The sequence below is a fragment of the Tachysurus vachellii genome, chromosome 5, assembly GCF_030014155.1.
Source record: "Tachysurus vachellii isolate PV-2020 chromosome 5, HZAU_Pvac_v1, whole genome shotgun sequence".
Classification (NCBI taxonomy): Eukaryota; Metazoa; Chordata; class Actinopteri; order Siluriformes; family Bagridae; genus Tachysurus; species Tachysurus vachellii.
This window is the reverse complement of record NC_083464.1, coordinates 26,357,680-26,379,167: the sequence shown is the minus strand read 5'-3', so window position 1 is coordinate 26,379,167 and position 21,488 is coordinate 26,357,680. Positions and strand designations below refer to the sequence as shown.

Sequence of the window (21,488 nt, the reverse complement as noted above, 5' to 3'; positions counted from 1 at the left end):
TCAGTTCGGATCAACCCTCGCAGTTTTAGCTGCAGAGTGTGTGTTGCGAGTGTGTCCAGAGGCTGGAGTGGACTAAGGCAGTGGGCAGAGAGATGACAGAGATGATTGTTTGGGCCTGATGAAGAAGAGCAATAAAATGTCACTGTCCTCACCCACGTGGCAAACTTCTAAAAGTAGACCCAAGCACGTAAATGGCCTGCGGGATCCCACAGAGTACAGACTGGTATTGTGTGTGTGTGTGTGTGTGTGTGTGTATGTGTGTCACTCAGTAAATCTATAATATGAACCTCTCTGGTCATGTATGCATTGGTTTAGAGTTCGTGACTGACAGCCACTAAAAAGTCTAGACGAATTCTCATAAAAAATGCAGACTGTATTTTTTTCTTTCCCTTTTGGAAGCATTAACATGTCTATTTCACAAATCTCCAACACATACATCTTTGCATCTGGGTGCATTTTATGCATGTTAAAATTCTCCCCTCTTATTTCTTAGTGCAGGGAAAATGAGCCATTATAAGAAATAAAACGATGCAAGCACGTGTTTCGGAGAGATTACATTGAAATGAGTCATTTTCTACCCCTCTGCCTGAATGAGCGCTTAAGTGATTTCCCATTACAGTAAAGCCATTGTTATCCAGGAGAAAATAATTGCAAGGGTACCACTTGGGATAAAACAGAGGTGCATTTGCAAGAAGAATGAATTTAAACGAAGACGCGTGTGTGTTTTATGTCTTGAAAAAAAAAAACTGTCAATATCACAAACACAAATATGACTTCAGATACTATTACAAAGCTTTTTTATTTTTGATTCGAGGCTCTTTTTTGCCTTTCTTTCCCAGTCAGCCCATCTATTTTTCTCTTTCTTAGCATCTAATTTGTAATTCAGAGTCTCTCTCTTCTCTCACCATACATGTTTTTGTCCCCTGAGGCAGCATGTTAACCAGGCTCTCTCCCCGAAATCAAAGCTTGTACATTCACTTACATGCAATTTTATCGTCATTCGCTTTTCCGTGACTTTATCGGGCTATACTCCGATAGACTGTGCTTGCGACTACAGCAGGTAAACTGTCTTTAAGTCTTTCAGATCACTTGTGTTTTAGACTTGTTGCAGGATAGTGCTTCTTGTGTTGTTGTGGCAGCAAAGTGCAGACTGTGAGAAGGTCACTAATTCAGCTTAGATTACCAGAAGGATCTTGGCCAGGACTGATAAGGAAAATATGCTCTGCAATTCTGTGCTGTATGTACTGTATTAGCGGGCAAATGTTATGTTTTTTAAGTTCGTTTTTCATATCTGGACGAACCAGAGCTGCAATACATGCACCACAACAGCTAGCTATGGTTTTCCTTAAGGTTTAATTTATACAGTTAGCTGCAGTCCATGTGGCCTGTTGTGCACTCATGACTTAATATTAGACACAGAAGTTTGAGGGTAACACTATAGGCCTAAATAGCTACGGCTCAGTTTTCATGTCTGCTTCATGACATACGAGGGTGGGAAAAAAATAAAAAAGAGGAAACACTACTTGACTTGAAAAATGGCCTTGACTTTGGAAAAAAAGAAATTCCAATTGCAAATCCAGTTGCTCAGGGAAATTATAATAGGTTGATTATTAAGTTGATTGGCAACAAACAGACTGACATTTAGCACTAGGATATGTGAGATTCTGCAACATGAAATCTGCTTCCATTACCCCTCCCTGAAAATATCAGAGTGGGCTGAACAGCAACAAGCTGCCAAGATGCAAGCTGATCTGGTCAAGCTGGTAGACTATCATTGCTGGCTTGTAAGTGCTGGTAGAACGAAACGTTTGGTTTTTGTTTTGGTAGGAACAAAAAAACAACACTGCTCATCACCCTTACCACACCATCCCATTGGAGAAGCATGGTTGTGGTAGCATCGTGTTGATAGTTACGCTTGGCTACTTGGTTACATCTCTAACTAATACTCTCCTTACCTGGTTACTGGAGGTTTTTTTCTTAGACTATTCAGATAGCTATTTGGTCTTTATGATTCTGTTTGTTATGGTATGTTCTCTGCCAAACTCTGGGGCCATTCAGGAACTGGTGTTTTTATATATTTTGAGATCATGTGACTTTATGCGATTTAATAGCACACAGTTCACCTCTATTCAATTAACTGTTTAATTTCTGATTTCATTGGTGGCACCGGATATATTTAGAGGACTGGGGGTGAATACTTATGATATATGCAATCCCAAAATTTCTTTATATTGATTCTCCCCATTTGTTGTATTACTACAAAAAGTGGAAAGGTTCAAGTTGGGTGAAAACTTATGCAAGCCACTGTAGTTGTAGAGGAGTCCCAGTGACTCCTGCTGTGCTGTCATGTACCAGGAATAGCATTCAGTTATTAAAATAAGTACACAGCTGAACATTACACTATATATAACAGTGTATGCCAACTTGTGATCCCTCTTAATGTGAGATTCATGAGCAGGAGCTCACACCACCCATTTAGTCTCTACTTTCCTTTTCATACATAATAGTGTTTATTCAACTATCCTAGAAACTGCAGTTTTGGATCTTCACTGAGGTCCTATAGTTATCTGTGAGGTGTACAGTATGTTGTTAACAAAGTCAACATTAGTCTGTCAGATTAAGACAGTTTAAGAGACTCCTCAGTGGAGATATCCTTTCTTCCATAAGACACTGTGGATAGTTAAGGCACCTTTGAGTCTTTGTTTATGTCGTAGAAAATAGCATATCATATAACTTCATTACATTCATCACTCTGTATGTGTGGAGTTCTCACTGTGCTTTGGGGGATTCTTTCAGGTACTCTGTTTTCCTCCCTAGCCCAAAGTCATGCACTGCAGGCTGAACGGCATATTGGGTGTCCCCTGCCTCATGCCCAGAATCACCCTCGGATAAAATACAGTTTCCTCATGACACTGTGTAGGTAGGATAAGCAGTACAGAAGATGGATGGAGGGATGGATGGATGGATGGAGGTGCACTCTATTACATTAGTTCCAAAGGCACAGTATATAAACTATATAACCCAAGTATATGTGGACATCTGGTCATCATGTCAATTCAGCTTTTGCCACAAGGTTAAAACACGTTTGTATGCTGTAGTGTTACATTTTTTTTCTCTTCACTTTAACTAAGAGGACCAAACCTGTTCCATTATGACACAATGGCCCTGTGCACAAAGAAAACTCCATCAAGTTTGGAGTGAATGAACTCAAGTGTCCTGCACAGAGCCCTGACTTCATTCCCATTGAACACACTGGGAATGAACTGGAACACTGACTGATCTGGAACCCCAGACCTCCTCACCCAACATCACTGCCTGACCTCACTAATATTCTTGTGGCTGAATGAACACATCTCCCCACAGACACACTCCAAAATCTGGTGGAAAGCACACCAGAGTCAGAGTTCTATAGTCAGGTGTCTACAATCTTTTTGGCCATGTAATATAAATTTGTCTATTAGTAATCATTGAAGATTAACAGAAATGTAAAGCCCTAGAAGATTTGTTTGTATAGTTCATATGGAAGGTTCATAGAAGGATTAGTTTCGTAGCTAAAAATATTTAATTCATGAACAAATCTGTTTTCATGATCAATATAGTCTACATGATCCATAGAAGGATTGAGATTTGTGCAAGATATCTTTGATATCTATAATTTAAGTGAATATTTTGACTTATTTAGACCAACCCATCCAGCTTTGTACACAAAGCACCGCCCCCAAAAGTGATGGTGGTTCAACTAAAGTTCATACATCATTAGCAAGGAATGTCATAACATTATTTTCAAGCGATTGAAAGCCAAGTTGCAACTCATAACATATAAACATGCAAAATTTGTCCTCATAATGATTTTAGAGGATGTGAAAAAGCATCGCCTGTGAAATCTTCCTTTAAAAGATAAATAACTCACGCACGGTGGCTTAGTGGTTAGCACGTTCGCCTCACACCTCCAGGGTCGGGGTTCGATTCCCGCCTCCACCTTGTGTGTGTGGAGTTTGCATGTTCTCCCCGTGCCTCGGGGGTTTCCTCCGGGTACTCCGGTTTCCTCCCCCGGTCCAAAGACATGCATGGTAGGTTGATTGGCATCTCTGGAAAATTGTCCCTAGTGTGTGATTGCGTGAGTGAATGAGAGTGTGTGTGTGCCCTGAGATGGGTTGGCACTCCGTCCAGGGTGTATCCTGCCTTGATGCCCGATGACGCCTGAGATAGGCACAGGCTCCCCGTGACCCGAGGTAGTTCGGATAAGCGGTAGAAGATGAGTGAGAGTGTGAGTAATCATTAATGGCTAAGCATTTTAAAGGTCACTTATCATGAGCTCACTTTTCTAAACAAGGGATTGTACAGATCTGGACTTTTACAAATATTTGTCTAGTATAGAAGTTAGTATAGAATATCTGTCATGTCTATTGTAGAATTATGTCCTAAAGTGTGTCTGCATGTAAATGGATATCATTTAAAAGCAGTTCTGACGCTTTCACGATTAAGTTATTCATATGGAAGGTTATATATGGTCTTTTTTTTTATGTATATATATTTTTGTTTCATATGAGCGTTTGATTTTAATATTGAAGGTCTGTATGGTCTTCTCTGGCTGGGAACATGCCAGCTGAAGGGAGGTGGAAGAGATGGAAGGGGTGGAGGGTCACCTTTTGTGAGAATACATCATCCAAAGGCACCGCCTGCCGCCCGCATCTCAAGTTTCTCTGAGCGCAGAAGCTGCGGCTGTGTGTGTGTGTGTGCGTAAAGCGTGCGTGCGCGTGTGTGCCAGTGTGTGTGTGTGTGTGTGAGAGAGAGAGAGACGCAGAGTGAGATCGGACAGGCAAGCGGACTTCACATATCCGAGTGTAAAAGAAAAGAAAGAAGCAGTAGAGAGAAGTAGTTGAGAAGTGACCATGGAGAGTATGATATCAGGACGCGTCTGGATCGCCTGCGTTTCAGTTCTCTTTACACTACACGGTAAGACGACTTTAAACCACAACTTTAGAATTTGTAACCTTCTTCCTCCTCTTCATCATCATCATCTTCTTCTTCTTCATCATCATCATCATTTTCTTTTTCTTGAATATCCAGTATTTTTTTTTTAAATCTTTTTTCCTATGCAAATATATATATATATATACATATTCTTTATTTTTGTTACTGACTTTAAAATAAATAATAAATGAAAGAGAAAAGATTTTATGGCGCGTTTCAGGTCGGTTGCCAGATCCAGTGACTTTCCTTTGATATGTTTCATTATTTGTTCAGCACAAAATGAAACTTTGCAATTATTTCTTTAGTTTAAAAATACATAAATAAATAAATAAATAAATAAATAAATAAAATAGGTTTGAATGTTATTAAAGCACGTTTGTATTTATTTCGGCAAGAATGAATGACGCGCGAGAGTTTGAAGGGGATACTGAGTGAAATCTGGCAACTTTGCGTGAAAGCCGCGGCGTAGCAACCTGCTCCTTCACCTGCAGCATTTAAAGCGGTGGAAAAAAATAGGAATTTAAACGAACAGGATCGTGTATTTTCATTTAACACGATGGAACGACATAAAAGAAAGAAAACAACATAGAATGTATTCATATTCGTGTAGAGTTTAGTGGAAGCTGTGCTCGAGAAACTGTTGCATTAATCGCACGTGCGTGTTTTTCCTCCTTGTTGCTTTTTCTTTTCAGGAACAGAAAGCTAGTGTTTATATTCCTCGTGTTTAATAAACACCTATAGTGCAGAATGTATTGTGTATCAGAATGCAATGCCCATTTGTGTTCACTTGTATGTTTGGATTCGGACAAACCTTAGATTTCCCAACAGCCCCAAAACACAGGACATTTGAAAGGCACTGATTGTTTGGAGCAGGTGTGTTGAGTTTGGATTGGAGTTGAGCTCCAGCAGTCCAGTTGGTGCCCACTGACCTAAATGAATAGTGCTGATCTAAGAATATGTGCTCATGAGGTATGCATTAGGTAGACGGCTGTTTTTATGGCTCTTTTTCCATCCAAGCGTCGATCACTGTTTGTTATATAATAATAGTGATAGGTTGAAGCACAAAAATAGATCAAGCCGCATTTTCCTGTGCTGAATAAAATCTGACTACTGTTCTTGTGCCGGATTAAAATTTTGTTAAAAGCATTTGTATCCGCCTCAAGGTCTCGTTAACACGTCCTCCCTTTTAGTGTTGCAGAGGGAGGACGAGTGTCTCCTTTCCTTCTGTTGGCTTTCTGAGACACACTATCTACCCCTGTCACTCTGTCATCACTACTGCTGTGTGACTCAACCTACAATTCTATATCTTTCGCCTCGTACATTGTTATAATATTCCTCTTTCCCTTCCGCTGGGTGACTGTGTCCTTCCCTCCTACAGTTCTTCCCACCTGTTCTTGGTTGTGGATAAGTATACGGCATCTGTTTCAGTTTTTTTCCCTTCTCTTTTACTGTCTCTTTGTCATTCCCTATCATTTCAGAAAACTTGTTCTGATTGGATGGATGCTGGTGGTCCACATGATTTGTTTTTCTGTCCTGTTTACGAGGTTTTGGGGTGCCAACATTCCAGAGTTGTTTTTTTTTTTGTCTGAGTCATCATGTCATCATTGTCTGAGTCATCATTGACAGCTGCTACACCATCATAGTGTTTAAGGGTTAAAATGCTGACCATCTTTAAATTCCCAAGAGTAAGCAATATCCACAAGTGCCACACCTCCAGAAGTGAGAAAAGAAAAAAGAAAAAAAAAAAAAACAACACGGATCAATTCCACAGAGACCCTGGTGATATGAGGTGTATTCATGATCACAGACACAGGTTAGATCCTGGCGGAAAGAATCGCAGAGACAGTGTGTCAGCAGTGTGTAAGGCGGCACTCGGAAAACACCACGCTTCCCCTCTTTGTCTTTTCCAGGCTAATTTCCCGCACTCATTTCCTTGCTTTAAATTCTCCTCAAGCCTGAACGCCCTCCTCTTTTCTACCTTTACATCGAACACACACACTCGCACACACACACACTAACTACCCCCCACAGCCATCAGTAATTATTATGGCATTAGGGAACCTTCAAATGAAAAATCCTGCTCTTTCATCTGGGCCAAAAAGATAAAAGCCAAAACCAATTTTAAGGACCTTTCCACACTCAGAGGCCACCAGCTCAGTCAGAGGCACACACACACACACACACACACACACACACACACACACACACACACACACACACACATATGCGCACACAGACATACTCACTTGAACATGCATTCGCACCTTGTGATAACATTGAGTTAGGATGATAATTCCGTGAGCTCAGCTGGTTGCTTGGCTTGTGAAGGTGTGTGTGGGGGTGAATAGGAGGGTTGCTTGTAGGCTGTGATTTAACATGAAACTCTGGGCCTCTGACTTTCTTATTAGCTGTGGTTCAAGAGGGGAATCAGCCTGGTATGAGAAGCATTCAGCTGTGGACAGGCTGTGTCTCGCCCCCTGACTCTCTATTTCCCATCAATGCGACTCTTTCTCTCTCTCTCTCTCTCTCTCTCTCTCTCTCTCTCTCTCTCTCTCTCTCTCTCCCTCTGATACCCCCACCCCACACACGCACACACACGCACACACACACACACACACACACACACACACACACACACACACACACACACACACAGGTGGCTTGTGTAAGCGCTGGTGTAAACCCAACAAAGCAATATGGCACTTTGGTGTGATGCTGTGTACCAGTCCTCATGAACACACCAGGATTTTGCTGGTATTTAAAAGCCCTTCGTTCTTACATAATAAATAACATTTTATAAGGCATTTTTTTCCCCGTGTTTCAATTAATTTATTTCTTTACATTTCTTGAGGAAAATAAAAAAGGACTATGCAGTAAATGTATTAATGCTGAAAATAAACCAAGCAGGTAGTCAAATATATATTAAAGGCATTTTGCTGTGATTTGTGATTTGATTTGAACGACAAAATATATATATATGTAGTTTTGTCATCTCATCCAACCTTACTTAAGAATCTGTGTGCATAATATATTCTAAATTCATGAATACATTTACTATAAACCAATTTGAACCCTTTTCCCCAAAAAAAAGTTGTACACAATTTAACACACACACGCACACACACAAACACACACTCATTTATATGTATATAGGGAAATATTTTGTTCGTTTGCTCCGTAACTGCAGCGTAACCTTTAAAAGCATGAAATATTATTTAGCTGGATGTGAAAGCTTAATTGTATTCTGGTAAATTTGCTAGAGTCTTGGTTATCATATGTCTGGCTGTCAGGGGCAATTTGGGCATTAGGGTCATTAGCTGAATCCCTTTCTTTAAATCTTTAAAGAATGATATGATATGAGATCAGACATCAGACTCATCTCTATCAGTCCATCTTTTTAATATCTACTGAATTCTGCATCATTAAAATTCATTAACACATACTGGACTAATGTTATGGTTTCTGTCTAACCGTCTCTTATCTATCTCTGTCTGGGTGTCTTCAGTTTTGCTGGCGTGCCATCGGGATCTGTGAGCTTGCATTGATGCTTGAGATGATTTAACATGTTTGCTTCTGTTCTTCGTCCAGACTGGAATAAAAAAAAAAAAAATAAAAAAAAATCCAAATTCACACAAATCCGAGGAGATCACTACTAACATCCAGCCTCCACCCATGACGCGCTATTCACTTCAAAAACGAAGCCTGTCTCCCTCCCTTCCATCATCCCCCTGCGAGAGTGTTGTATAGAGTCCAGGCTCTGCCAAGAGCTCCGGCGCAAAAGCGCTCTCCTCGCACTACAAAGTGATAGAGCTGGGTAAAGACACGCACAGAGGAAGCACACTGGCCTTTGATTTATCCAAGGCTCTATTTTTAAAGGTTGCCCTGTTATTATGGCCATGCAGGAAATACAGACGGGAGGACAAAAAAAAGAAGAGAGGATCAGTGTGTATGTGTGCTATATAGGGAGTGTAGTGGTAGTCTTAAGGATGGCTTTGAAAGTTGGGCGATTGTGATGAGCATTGCGTCTTGGAAGCTCTTCAGAGAGAAGCCCTGCTAATCCATTTAGCAGTAGAGAGTAGTGTAAGACAGGTACCGATCGTCATGGGGTTTCCTTTGGGGAAAAATATTGCTCTAAGTAGCGTTGTTTATGAACTAATAGGGGCTGTGGTACATTAGTGAATGATATCCTCTCCCTTGATCCATTAGATGTGGATCGATAAAGAACTAAGCATTAGATGTGCGTGATGTGCCTCAGTGTTTTTACATGTATCGCTGATGGGTTCCAACGACGACAGTGTTCCTTTTCTATTTATAACTCGTTCTATTTGTCATTCTTGTTTCGGATTCTGTTAGCAAGTATCGGAACTATGTTTGTGTCAAACACTGGTGACTTTGCACAGTCTCACTATCTATCTTCTATCTACCTCACACATCCGCCTTAAGCTGGTGTAACTTTAACACGCACAGGTCAAAATGCCAAGGTATGTTGAAACAGGCCTGAAGTAGAGACTCCACAAACATTCCCTTCCTCCACTAGACTTTGTCCATTGTCCTGTTCATCTCAGCAGGCAAACATTCCCTGGAGATCAGCATGTTCGCGCAAGGGGAATAAAAGCTTTTATAGCCTAAAGCTGATGGCTGTTTGGTTAGCTGAATGTACCCTCAAGCCAAAGGATCCACAGCGTCTTCTCAAGAGTCTTGTTCGGGTGGGGTCTCTCCTGAGATACTAGATGTGGTTTGGGGCAATTCTCATTCCAATAGACTGCAGTCAGACTGTATTAGGTATCACTTTAGGAGGTTGGTTCTGATCAGACATGTGATTCAGCTACTGTAATATTTAACATATCAATATTGCAGACACTCTACCTTGCCGTAGAGACATTTACATTTACAGCATTTAGCAGACGCCCTTATCCAGAGCGACTTACATTTTTATCTCATTTTTATACAACTGAGCAATTGAGGGTTAAGGGCCTTGCTCAGGGGCCCAGCAGTGGCAGATTGGTAGACGTAGTAATCGAACTCACAACCTTCCGATTGGTAGCCCAACACCTTAACCACTAGGCTACCACATCCCACGAGACGGCGATGATAATTGTCTCGGAGTCACGTGGTCAGGAATGGAGAAATTCCTTTGTTTTGTAAAGTCTTTTCTCTTCTTATCAGGGGCAGCGTTTGTATAAAAAGCTACAAACTGATTCAACTGATACATTTAGCTAGTTAACATGCACCTTGCTAGCTATTAATAGTAGCTAACTAGCTAGGTTATGTCTTTTCTACAAGAACTAACCCTATTCAATATACCTCTGTGTATTTTTAAATGAGTAGCTAGCATGTGAGCGGTGAATTAGCATCTATTACAAATCCATTTTTGGTTCAAATGTCCTCAACTGGTCTACAATATTACCGCTTGCTCTCAATGTAACCTAGACTCTAGGTACATCTCTGATGCATACAGAAGCATGTAGTAGATGCTGTATCTTCTCCCCAATCTAGTAGTTCTTTAGCTAACAGCTACCGAGGAGAGTGAAACCCTGCTCCCTGCTATCCTGCCCACCCGATGAGAGCATCGCCATCTGTGCACTCAGGCTTGGGCCCAAATTTTCCACCACCCATCCAACAGAGCTACATATGCGATTGGCCAAATCTCAGCCAGTTTGTAGATTTGTTTTGGCTCAACAATCACTGTGTATGCCAAAGCCCAACCAAAACACAGCTTTCTTCAGATTTTTCACCAACACGCCAGTGTACACATACACATATACAGTACATAACCTGATATATAGATTTCTTATAGAAAACACACCGCAGTCATTTTCTCACCAGACTTTCTTTATTCCCTTCTTTATTCAATTTAATGAGGCAAAAAAAACGTTAGACTGGAAATCGCAACATATTTTGTCCTAAAGACTGACTGACAGTTAAAAAGCACTGACAGTGGTGACTCATTCATTCATTCATTTTCTACCGCTTATCCGAACTACCTCGGGTCACGGGGAGCCTGTGCCTATCTCAGGCGTCATCGGGCATCAAGGCAGGATACACCCTGGACGGAGTGCCAACCCATCGCAGGGCACACACACACACTCTCATTCACTCACACACTCACACACTACGGACAATTTTCCAGAGATGCCAATCAACCTACCATGCATGTCTTTGGACTGGGGGAGGAAACCAGAGTACCCGGAGGAAACCCCCGAGGCACGGGGAGAACATGCAAACTCCACACACACAAGGTGGAGGCGGGAATCGAACCCCCCACTAAGCCACCGTGCCCCTACAGTGGTGACTCCTTCCATACAAACATCTCCCTGATGAAAGCATCACCATATCTACAACAACACAATTCACTTCAAATAGTCTTTTATTTATTTATTTATTTATTTATTATTAGAGCTTAGTTTATTAAGGTGTCTACCATACAAGTCGCTGTGAAGGACGTTGTTAATATAGAAATAACATACTGCAACAAATGCTTCATATAATCCTACAGTTTGAATTACAGCCAGTGCTACACTCCGAGTCATGCTGGTATATGAACTCACTACAGTGCATAACAGCTCAGTTTGCGACCGCCTTTCTTTTTCATTCAGGATATACTGAATTTACAATCAGCTCAAAACAAGCCTGTTTCCTTGCAACATGTTTTAATGGTTTCGAATCTAGTTAATGTTTAACAGGTTATTATGAGCCTCTCCAGAGAGAACAGTACCTTTTCTTTAGTGCTCTAACGGTGCACGAACTGGGAGCCAGATAAAGCATTTTTGGAGTGAATGTACATGTAAAAGTCACACTCTTAAGTCAGAAAAGGGCAAAAAGAAGAAACTTTTAAATATCTTCTGAAGAGCGTTTTAGGCCGGTTCTATTCGAACGGTGCCTTTGAACGTCTTACTGGTTTTTTAGTGCGTGTGTGCAACTAAAAGAGCTCCGGAGGAATCAGGATAAAGATGTGTATAAGAGAAGGGGGTTCCCATTTTAGCTGCGACAGATCAGGTAGCAGATTGTATGTCCTACTTCCGTAGCATTGCATGTTCAGGTGATTCCCTCAGGGAGATATGAGCCTCACACTGCCTGATTTGGAGACCCCACCATACCTCCGTGAGCTTAAATCTACTGTGGCAGCCTTAAATTACCAGAGATATACATTATCAAACCAGGAATTGTTTTTCACTCAGCCTTTTACCCTCTCCCCATGCATACCTTTTGAGTGACTGATTAACAGATCAAAAAGCGTAGTGTTTGAACACGTACTCTCAATCACCAGCCCAGGCTGCTAGGAGGTAAATGGTGGCTAAAGAACCCAGAGGTAGCTGCCGGTGGGTGACGGCGCTAATTCTCTTTTTGATTGACATCTCGTCTCATAATCGTATTCAAGCCCGCGGCAGATGATCTCGCATTCACTCCCAGTGTAATCTAGGCCAGTAGGTGGTTTCTCTATTCTATGGGAAAAAAATGCTGAATTTTCTCTTCACTGTCTGCTGCAGTGTTGAGTCAGTATCAGGCTCCAGGCCCTACAGTACATGTCCATCTTGTCAGATAACCTCAGGTGAGTCCTGGGATGTCAAACACGGTGAATATAGTCAATCGTATCATAGCATGTTGTCAGTCTTACTCTGGCACTGCTAGCAAACTGTATCGAATGAATCTTTATTATTTAATGGACTTGCTTGTGGCCATGAAAATAAACTTTGCGCTGATCTTGCAAAGGTTTAATCCATTATCAGTGGAAATGACCTTTCTGCAATGAAATTACTTTCCTTTCCAAGCACTCTCACTCCAAATATGCTGTTCATTCAAAACAGAGACGTGTAATTATGGAAAACAGACAGGAAATTCTGCGTGATATGAAAGAAGCTGTTTGAGACTGACAGGAAATCCTGTATTTTGCAGATACACAAAGTCTGCTTTTAACAATTGAAGAATTTAATAAAAAATGGATTGAATAATCGATGAAGGGAGGATTAAGATAAAATCTTCCATGCATGTGCGGGGTATTTGTGTATGTATAGGGTACAGGGGTTGAAAATCTTTGCTTATCTTTGCTGGACAGTGCCCATTTTGCCCATGGGATACCCCCACGATTAGCATTTGGAGAGGCTATGTGTCCAGTGGTTGGATGGGTGTGTGTGCGCGTGTGTGTGTATGTGTATGTGTGCATAGTGAAGCGCCTCAGTAGGGAGGGTTCGACACGTGTTCAGTAAGAACAGATGCTCACAATGCAGTAAGGATGCATTCATTGTTGGCACCATATTTTTTTCCTCTCCCATTCCCCTTCCTTCCCTGTCTCTTTGAGATGGTGCCTACATTGCATTGCTCACTTGGGTGTGAGTACGATACCTTATTTTTGGACGAGGACACACACACACACACACACACACACACACACACACACACACACACACACACAAGCGCACACACACACTCTCTTTTCACACCACCATCCTTTTTTATTCTTCCTCTTTCCTCTAAACAACCTTCCTTGCCACAGTTTCCTTTGTGTCGATATTGCTTGTGATACAGTAACTGCTACAGGAAATGTTCCAGTAACTATACTAGCAACTTTCTAATATATATGGATATATCCATCCATCCATACATCCATCCATCCACCCATCCATTCATCCACCCATCCATTCATCCATCCATTTTCTGTAGTGCTTATCCTACACAGGGAGCCTGTCTATATCAGGCAATACAAATCCAGGAGACACCCTGGATAGGGTTCACAATAACACACACACACACACACACACACACACACACAAGCACGCACACACACTCTCTTTTCACACCACCATCCTTTTTTATTCTTCCTCCTTCCTCTAAACAACCTTCCTTGCCACAGTTTCCTTTGTGTCGATATTGCTTGTGATACAGTAACTGTTCCAATAACTATACTAGTAACATTCTTATATATGGATATATCCATACATCCATCCATCCACCCATCCATTCATCCACCCATCCATTCATCCACCCATCCATTCATCCATCCATTTTCTGTAGTGCTTATCCTACACAGGCTGTCTATATCAGGCGATACAAATCCAGGAGACACCCTGGACAGGGTTCACAATAACACACACACACACACACACACACACACACACACACACACACACACACACACACACACACATTCTCAAACATATTCGCAAACTAAGAACAATTGAGAGATTCCATTCAGACTTGACTTTGGACTGTGGAGGAAACCGGAGTACCCGGAGGAAACCCCAGAAGCAGGGGAGATCATGGGCAGAAGTTGGAATCAAACCCATAAAACACAACGTGTGCGGCAGGTTTTGTACCTTTTAAAATGAAAAATGGAAAATTCAAACCAATTCAAGGGAACTTCATGTATTGTCTAGATTAGAGCTCCTTAATGGTAACGTTTGCTGAATTGACAGGAGGAAAGACTTGGCAAAGTGAAACGCTTCCTGCTAAGTGAGACGCTTCCTAATGGGATGGATGTTGATGGTCCATGAGATTCAAGTTAACTTCTGTTTACAAAACCTGGGAAAGAAGTGAGCCGCCTGAGCAGAGGAGAGGAACTTGTGTGTTTCTTTTCTTATTGCTTAACTAATTTTCTTAATAAATATATTTTTAAAAAGTGCACATGTAAAACTCAGGTGGGTCCAAGCTTAACTACACACATTTAACTACACACCTTTAACTACACACCCATAACTACACACATTTAACTACACACCCATAACTACACACCTTTAACTACACACCCATAACTACACACATTTAACTACAAACCCATAACTACACACCTTTAACTACACACCCATTACTACACACCTTTAACTACACACCTATAACTACACACCCATAACTACACACCCATAACTACACACCCATAACTACACACCTTTAACTACACACCTTTAACTACACTCATTTAACTACACACCTTTAATTACAAACCCGTAACTACACACCCATAACTACACACCTTTAACTACACTCATTTAACTACACACCTTTAACTACAAACCCATAACTACACACCCATAACTATACACCCATAACTACACACCTTTAACTACACTCATTTAACTACACACCTTTAACTACAAACCCATAACTACACACCCATAACTACACTCATTTAACTACACACCTTTAACTACACTCATTTAACTACACACCTTTAACTACAAACCCATAACTACACACCCATAACTACACACCTTTAACTACACACCTTTAACTACACACCTTTAACTACACTCATTTAACTACACACCTTTAACTACAAACCCATAACTACAAACCCATAACTACACACCTTTAACTACACACCTTTAACTACACACCTTTAACTACACACCTTTAACTACACACCTTTAACTACACTCATTTAACTACACACCTTTAACTACAAACCCATAACTACACACCCATAACTACACACCTTTAACTACACTCATTTAACTACACACCTTTAACTACACACCTTTAACTACACACCTTTAACTACAAACCCGTAACTACACACCTTTAACTACACACCTTTAACTACACATCCATAACTACACACCTATAACTACACACCTTTAACTACACATCCATAACTACACACCCATAACTACACACCATTAATGACACACCCATAACTACACTCATTTAACTACACACCTTTAACTACACACCTTTAACTACAAACCCGTAACTACACACCTTTAACTACACATCCATAACTACACACCTACAACTACACACCTTTAACTACACATCCATAACTACGCACCCATAACTACACATCTTTAACTACACACCCATAACTACATACCTTTAACTTTACACCCTTATCTATACACCGTAACTACACGCATTTAACTACACACCTTTAACTACACACCTGTAACTACACACCCATAACTACACACCCTTATCTACACACCTGTAACTACACACCTTTAACTACACACCTTTAACTACACACCCTTATCTACACACCTGTAACTACACACCTTTAACATGTTTTAAATGAATAAGGGAATAAAGAATCAGCCTGAGTCTAAGCTCTGAATAGAAAAGAAGTGTGCAGACCCTGTTCTTTCCTTTCTGAAATAAATAATGTTCACACAGTCACATCTTGTTCACACTTGCAAAATAACAATTTAGCTCCCTTGTTTGTACCGGAACATTCTCTTTAAAGTCACATGACACCAGGACAACCTGTAATTGCGTCTGTATGGTGAGGAAAATAGTGAGGCGAGGCGAGGCGAGGTCGCCGTTTAAAGCAGAGGATTTACACTGATATCTGAGTCTGACTCTCCGTCCTGCACGCACACTTGTACGTGTTTGTCAGTAAGATGACAAGGCTACATTGTTAAGGAATTCCTCAGTCTGGAATGCAGGTATTAATGCATTCGTGAAGCGTGGAGAGAAAAAAAAGGGAGCCGAGCAGTAGAGGAGTGGAAGAAGAAAAAAGAACGAGTTTGGCAGAGGAGGTGAAGAGAGAAGGGAGTGGCAGAGATAGATGAGGCTGTAGGATATAAGAGATCAGAGGGGGTGTGTGGGATGAAAATGAGTTTTTATTAACAGGTCAGCCATTGTTGTTTGTGTAGATGTGGGAGATGATGAAGGTTTCACGTGTGTGTGTGTGTGTGTGTGTGTGTGTAGGTTTTTATGTGTGTGAGAACAGGGCTTAGACTTTCTATAAAGCACGCACAAAGAGAAGATAGCCTGAGAAAATGACCCAGCAGCTAAAATTAAGAATTTGGTTTAACGACTCCAGTTAAAAATAGGAAGTCTGGGAGGTCCTAATGTAACAAGAAGCATATCAGTCAGCGATGGGAGCTGCTGTGAATCAGTGTGAGCGAAGCAGAGAGCAAAGGAAACGTGCGAGCCAACCATTTTAAGGCAGACATGGAGAAACGGAGGAGGGTCGCCTTATGGCGTCTCTGTGCCTTGTGCTCCTGCACTGCATCCCTGCCAGTGTGAGCTTTGCCGTTTCTTTCAAATGCCAGGTGGCATCAAGCACCAAAAGTGCCCTGGCGCCAGTTCGCCTCTCGCCTCACCCCCCACCTTCTCTACCCCTCTCCCTAACACAGAGGGTGGTATGATCCCTGTCAAAGTCACCCCTTCTCCTAAAGCCTTGTTGGCACAACCATTTTTCAGGTGTAGCCAATGGCTGAGCTTTATTTTCTCCTCTCCCCACTTCCTCCTCTGCCCATCTGTTTCCTGTGTGCCCAACAGTTGGCTGGCTCTGTTTTGTCATTATTCCCACAAATGAGCAGTCTGAGAGCTTTTCTGTCCTAAATTGACCGGATATTTTGCTGAACTTGCTTAAATTCCAATCACTGTAATCAATCCATGATTATTATTTGATCATATGGATCTGAATAATTGCATTTCCATTAATGCTCTCACTTCCTCACCTTCCTTCCTGTTGTTTTCCTTTGATCCTATTCTGGTACGTTAACGTTCATGAAGGGATTTATTAAGCGATTTATTGCTGTGGAATAAGAAGTAAAGCAAAGCTGATTGCAAATGTGAACACGGGACAGTGGCAGCAGAGAGGAGCAGCTGGGAAACAGTTGGTCAGAGTCTCAGACAGAGAGCTCCTGTCACTAGGCAAGATGGCGGCATTGCCATGACATGATGGATGTCTCTGTGCAGCTTTTTTCGTTTTTTTTTGTTTGTTTGTTTGTTTGTTTGTGCTTGGTTTTCTTTTCTTTCTTTTCTTCTCTCTCCGTCTCTCTTGAGAATGGCGGGACACACACTTGTGCTTGGGGTCTGTACTGAGTGTGAGTGGAGAAGAGAGACAGCTGGACACACTGCTGCTCTGGATCAGTTTACACACACTCTGTGGCTCATGTCTTGCTCTTGTCTTTCTATTATTTTCTTATCTTCTCGTATCTGGATCTACACTCGAGCTGCACAGTTTATTGGGTGTTAATTCTTCGAGTCCCATGTTGGCTATATTGATATTTACTGATAGATCTTTCACTTTGTAAATGAGCAGTTATGTTGTTTTTGTCCATAACGTTCTATCACGTGTTTCACGGTAGTCTCATATCTTTGGCTCCCTGCTACTTTAGAATTAATACATTCTTCTCCTCCTGTGAGAAATTTCCCTCAAGAGAGTAATAATACAACACACACACACACACACACACACACACACACACATACACAGTGTTGAGTGCTGGATTATCAGTCAGTTGACTCAGGAGAGTAGTGCTGAAGCCAGAGTTCAAACACGCAGACAATGAAACCATAGCTGCTGTCTGGAGGTGAAATCTGCTCCAGGCAGATCTCACACACACACACACACACACACGCACACAATTTTAGATGGATACACATTTAAAAAAACGAGAGCCTTCTTGTCTTCCAAGGCGGGGAGGCACTTGTTTGAGAAGAATGACTTTTTTTTTGCCTTATGGAAAAACCTACACTGCAGATGAGTGCAGTGCCATGTACTCACCCCATTCTACCCTAAGCACCACCCACCACCCCTAAGTGTCCCTCCCTGATGCTGACAGATGGCCACTCCGCAGTCCTTCCTCCCCTTCTCTCACTTCCCTCATACCTGTTTGGACATGGAAAAGCCCCCCTCCTTACTTCCTCCGACTCCTTAAACGTTTCTCCTGTAAAACACACTCATACGGATTTCTCACCCTGCACAAAGTACCAGAACTTTTTTTTTTCCCCTCTAGCATCTGAATCATGAAGAAAAGGGTTCAGAGTTGCCTTGGTGTCGTGCTTACAAAACCACAACAGTTGATTGAACTCATAAGACAGTCTAGAAATGATTAAAGAAGATTTATATGAATGGTTTCCTGCATTACCCACAATGCCTTGTGTCTACCTTGCTAACTGTCGTTTTTTTTTTGTTTGTTTTTTTGGCCCTTTCTTTTTCTCTACTTAAAGCAGTGTCCAGGTCTCTCACTTCTTCATCTTAACACCATCACCTTTGTGTCGTATCGGCCGAGCCGAGTCTGTACCGTCACGTCGTATAGCTGCATTGCATTCTGGGAAATTATGACTTTTTTACCACTGACTCTTTGTAAACTCCTGGGCAACAGAATCCTGGGTTATCTTGTTCCACACGGCTCTTCCTAATCTGTCGTTTCTCGGTGTACATTTCAAAACCCTGAGCTAACTTTTATTCTCGGTATATTTGCAGCATCAACAGCTATGACTGGAGAAATCCAGTGTTCGAACGCTTTAAAGTACAGCGTGTCTCACGAAAAACAGTCTCACACATGATTTAAGGCTTCAGACTGGGTCTTCAATTTAAAACAGTTGTCTGCTGTTCTGCACCTGAGCAGGTATTGTTATCTTTCTTTATCTTTCTTTGTCCTGCAGTTGACCAGGCGTCCATCGATGTCCGGCACTTTTCTTATTTTTCCCGTCAGTTCCTTAAACACTGGTGTATTTCTAACTGCCATAAGGTTTGTCCTGAACAGACTTTTCTGCTCAGAACCGTAAAATCTTCGTCTCCGCTTCACTACAACTGACACGTTTTCTGTCACCATTTCATGTTATTTCTTTTTCACCAGATTCTCTAGCTACCGTTACACAACACAGGGTTTCTGTGACTGTGCAAAGCAACTGATATGAGACTTGTTTAATTCGTCAGTAGTCATTTCTCTGGTATTTGTTATCTCTTGCTGGAGCACTGACTCATGTTAGTATCTGAGTGAAAACAAAGCCTGAAAGTCTGTGTGTGTCTAAGTGTGTGTGTGTGTGTGTGTGTGTGTGTTTGAGTGTGTGTGTGTGTCAGTCTACCTGATGTGTTTTATTCTTTCAATCATGACAAGATCTGAGAGCAGAACTGAGCTGCTTTCTTTTTGAGTAACTGTTGAGTCTCTGAGCACTGTAATGAATAATGGATCTGTGTGTGTGTGTGTGTGTGTGTGTGTGTGTGTGTGTCTTTGTACTTTGTTTGATGCTCGTTCTTATCTCTGTGTTAAATACTGTATCAGCTGCCTCATGTCTTATTAGGATCACATCACATCACACGTTTCTGCTTCGTTTGTCCTCCATCTTTACAGGAAATGAACGGCAGCGCTCGTCTCTTTGTCGTCCTTCTTATCTCTTTTTCATTTCTTACTTTCTCACTTGATCACACTCTGAGGTTTTGACTCGAGTCACTTCACTCCTTCGCTCCCTCTCTGGTTCCCTGCACTTGTCGCTCACGTCTAGCCCGCAGGATTCAGTGAGCCGGTGCCGGGATGACGGTGCTGTTGCAGTCCTGTTCCTTCTCCAATCTTATTTATGCTTATTTATACCTAAAATACTAGTTTATTCAACAGCTCCTACGTTCTGTCCTTTCTCTCTTTATTACATCCTCAGCTACTCTCTCTCTTTCTCTCAGCGTTTCCAAATTACTTTTTTTTTGGCCTTCCTACTTAATAGAATAGTATCAGATTCTCTCTCTCTCTCTCTCTCTCTCTCTCTCTCTCTCTTTCTCTCTCTCTGTGTATCTGTCTTGTCTTCCTCTCACTTTTTTTCTGTCTGCTTCTAAATCTATATCATTTTGTTTCTGTCTTACTTTCTCCCGATATCTTTTCTCTCCAGTCGTCTCTCGCAGTCTCTTTCTATTTGGCTCTCTCTGTTTTTTTTTTTCTGCTTTCTTTTTACAGTTGAAAATATTAGAAGAGGTCCCTGTTTTACCCCCCACCCCACCCCACCCCACCCCCCAGTCAGAATGCCAGCTGCAGTGTTATGGGCTGCTTCGTCACTCCGTGCTCACTCATCTTTTACATTTTTTTTTGTTCTGTCTGCTTTCTTCTCTTTGACCGTGTCATGCAGGTGATTTTCTTTGTTCTTTGCTCTGCTGTGTTCTTATCATATTTTATTTTTTTTTGTTTTTCATAGTTTCTTAAGTCTTCAAGCCAGTTCAGAGCTGTGCTGATGATGACTGCACCTGACTATGTGTGGGCTGTTTATCACTGCATTTATCTGCTACTGTGTGTGTGTGTGTGTGTGTGTGTGTGTAAGACATTGAAACTATCTATAGGTGAGTTATGGAAGTTATGCTTTGTATGTAGCTGAAGATAAGCTGTGAAGATTGAAAAGCGCGCCCTCAGGTTATACACGCTCATGACGTTAAGGTGCTTGACGTTAATGGTGGGAACGAATGCTGGTGTCTCAGAATGTATATTTCCGTATGAAACATTCAAAAACAGGAAATGTGTAAAGTACAGTCAGAGCGTGTGTGTGTATTTTGTAGACATTTGTGACAGGGTGTTTGACCTGACAGAAAGAACAGTGTCTCCATGTCTGGTACTGATAACTGTGTGTGTTTGTGTGTGTGTCTCTATGTGCATGGGTGCTATATTCTCTATATATTTTTCCTTTGCTTCTACAAATAATTCTATTTCTATCAAAATGTTGCAACTATTTTAATAAATTCTCTTCTATTTTTATTTTATTTCTTTGACACAGAAGGTCGAGTGGCTGTGCACGTGACAAATGATATTAGAAATTTAATTGGAATTTACAGGGAAAAAAGCTTGGGCAAATGGAAATAAAAATGAACA

At 41.4% G+C, this 21,488-nt stretch overlaps 1 protein-coding gene across 1 annotated transcript in view; it reads left to right on the top strand.

The window, feature by feature from the left end:
• The first annotated feature begins 4,739 nt into the window (after window positions 1-4,739).
• The window catches only part of bcam (basal cell adhesion molecule (Lutheran blood group)), a 51,478-nt gene continuing 34,729 nt past the window's right edge, over window positions 4,740-21,488 (top strand). The window contains exon 1 of the mRNA XM_060870831.1: window positions 4,740-4,956. Coding sequence (XP_060726814.1) covers window positions 4,893-4,956 — 64 coding nt within the window. The 5' untranslated portion in view covers window positions 4,740-4,892. The remainder of the gene's footprint in view (window positions 4,957-21,488) is intronic.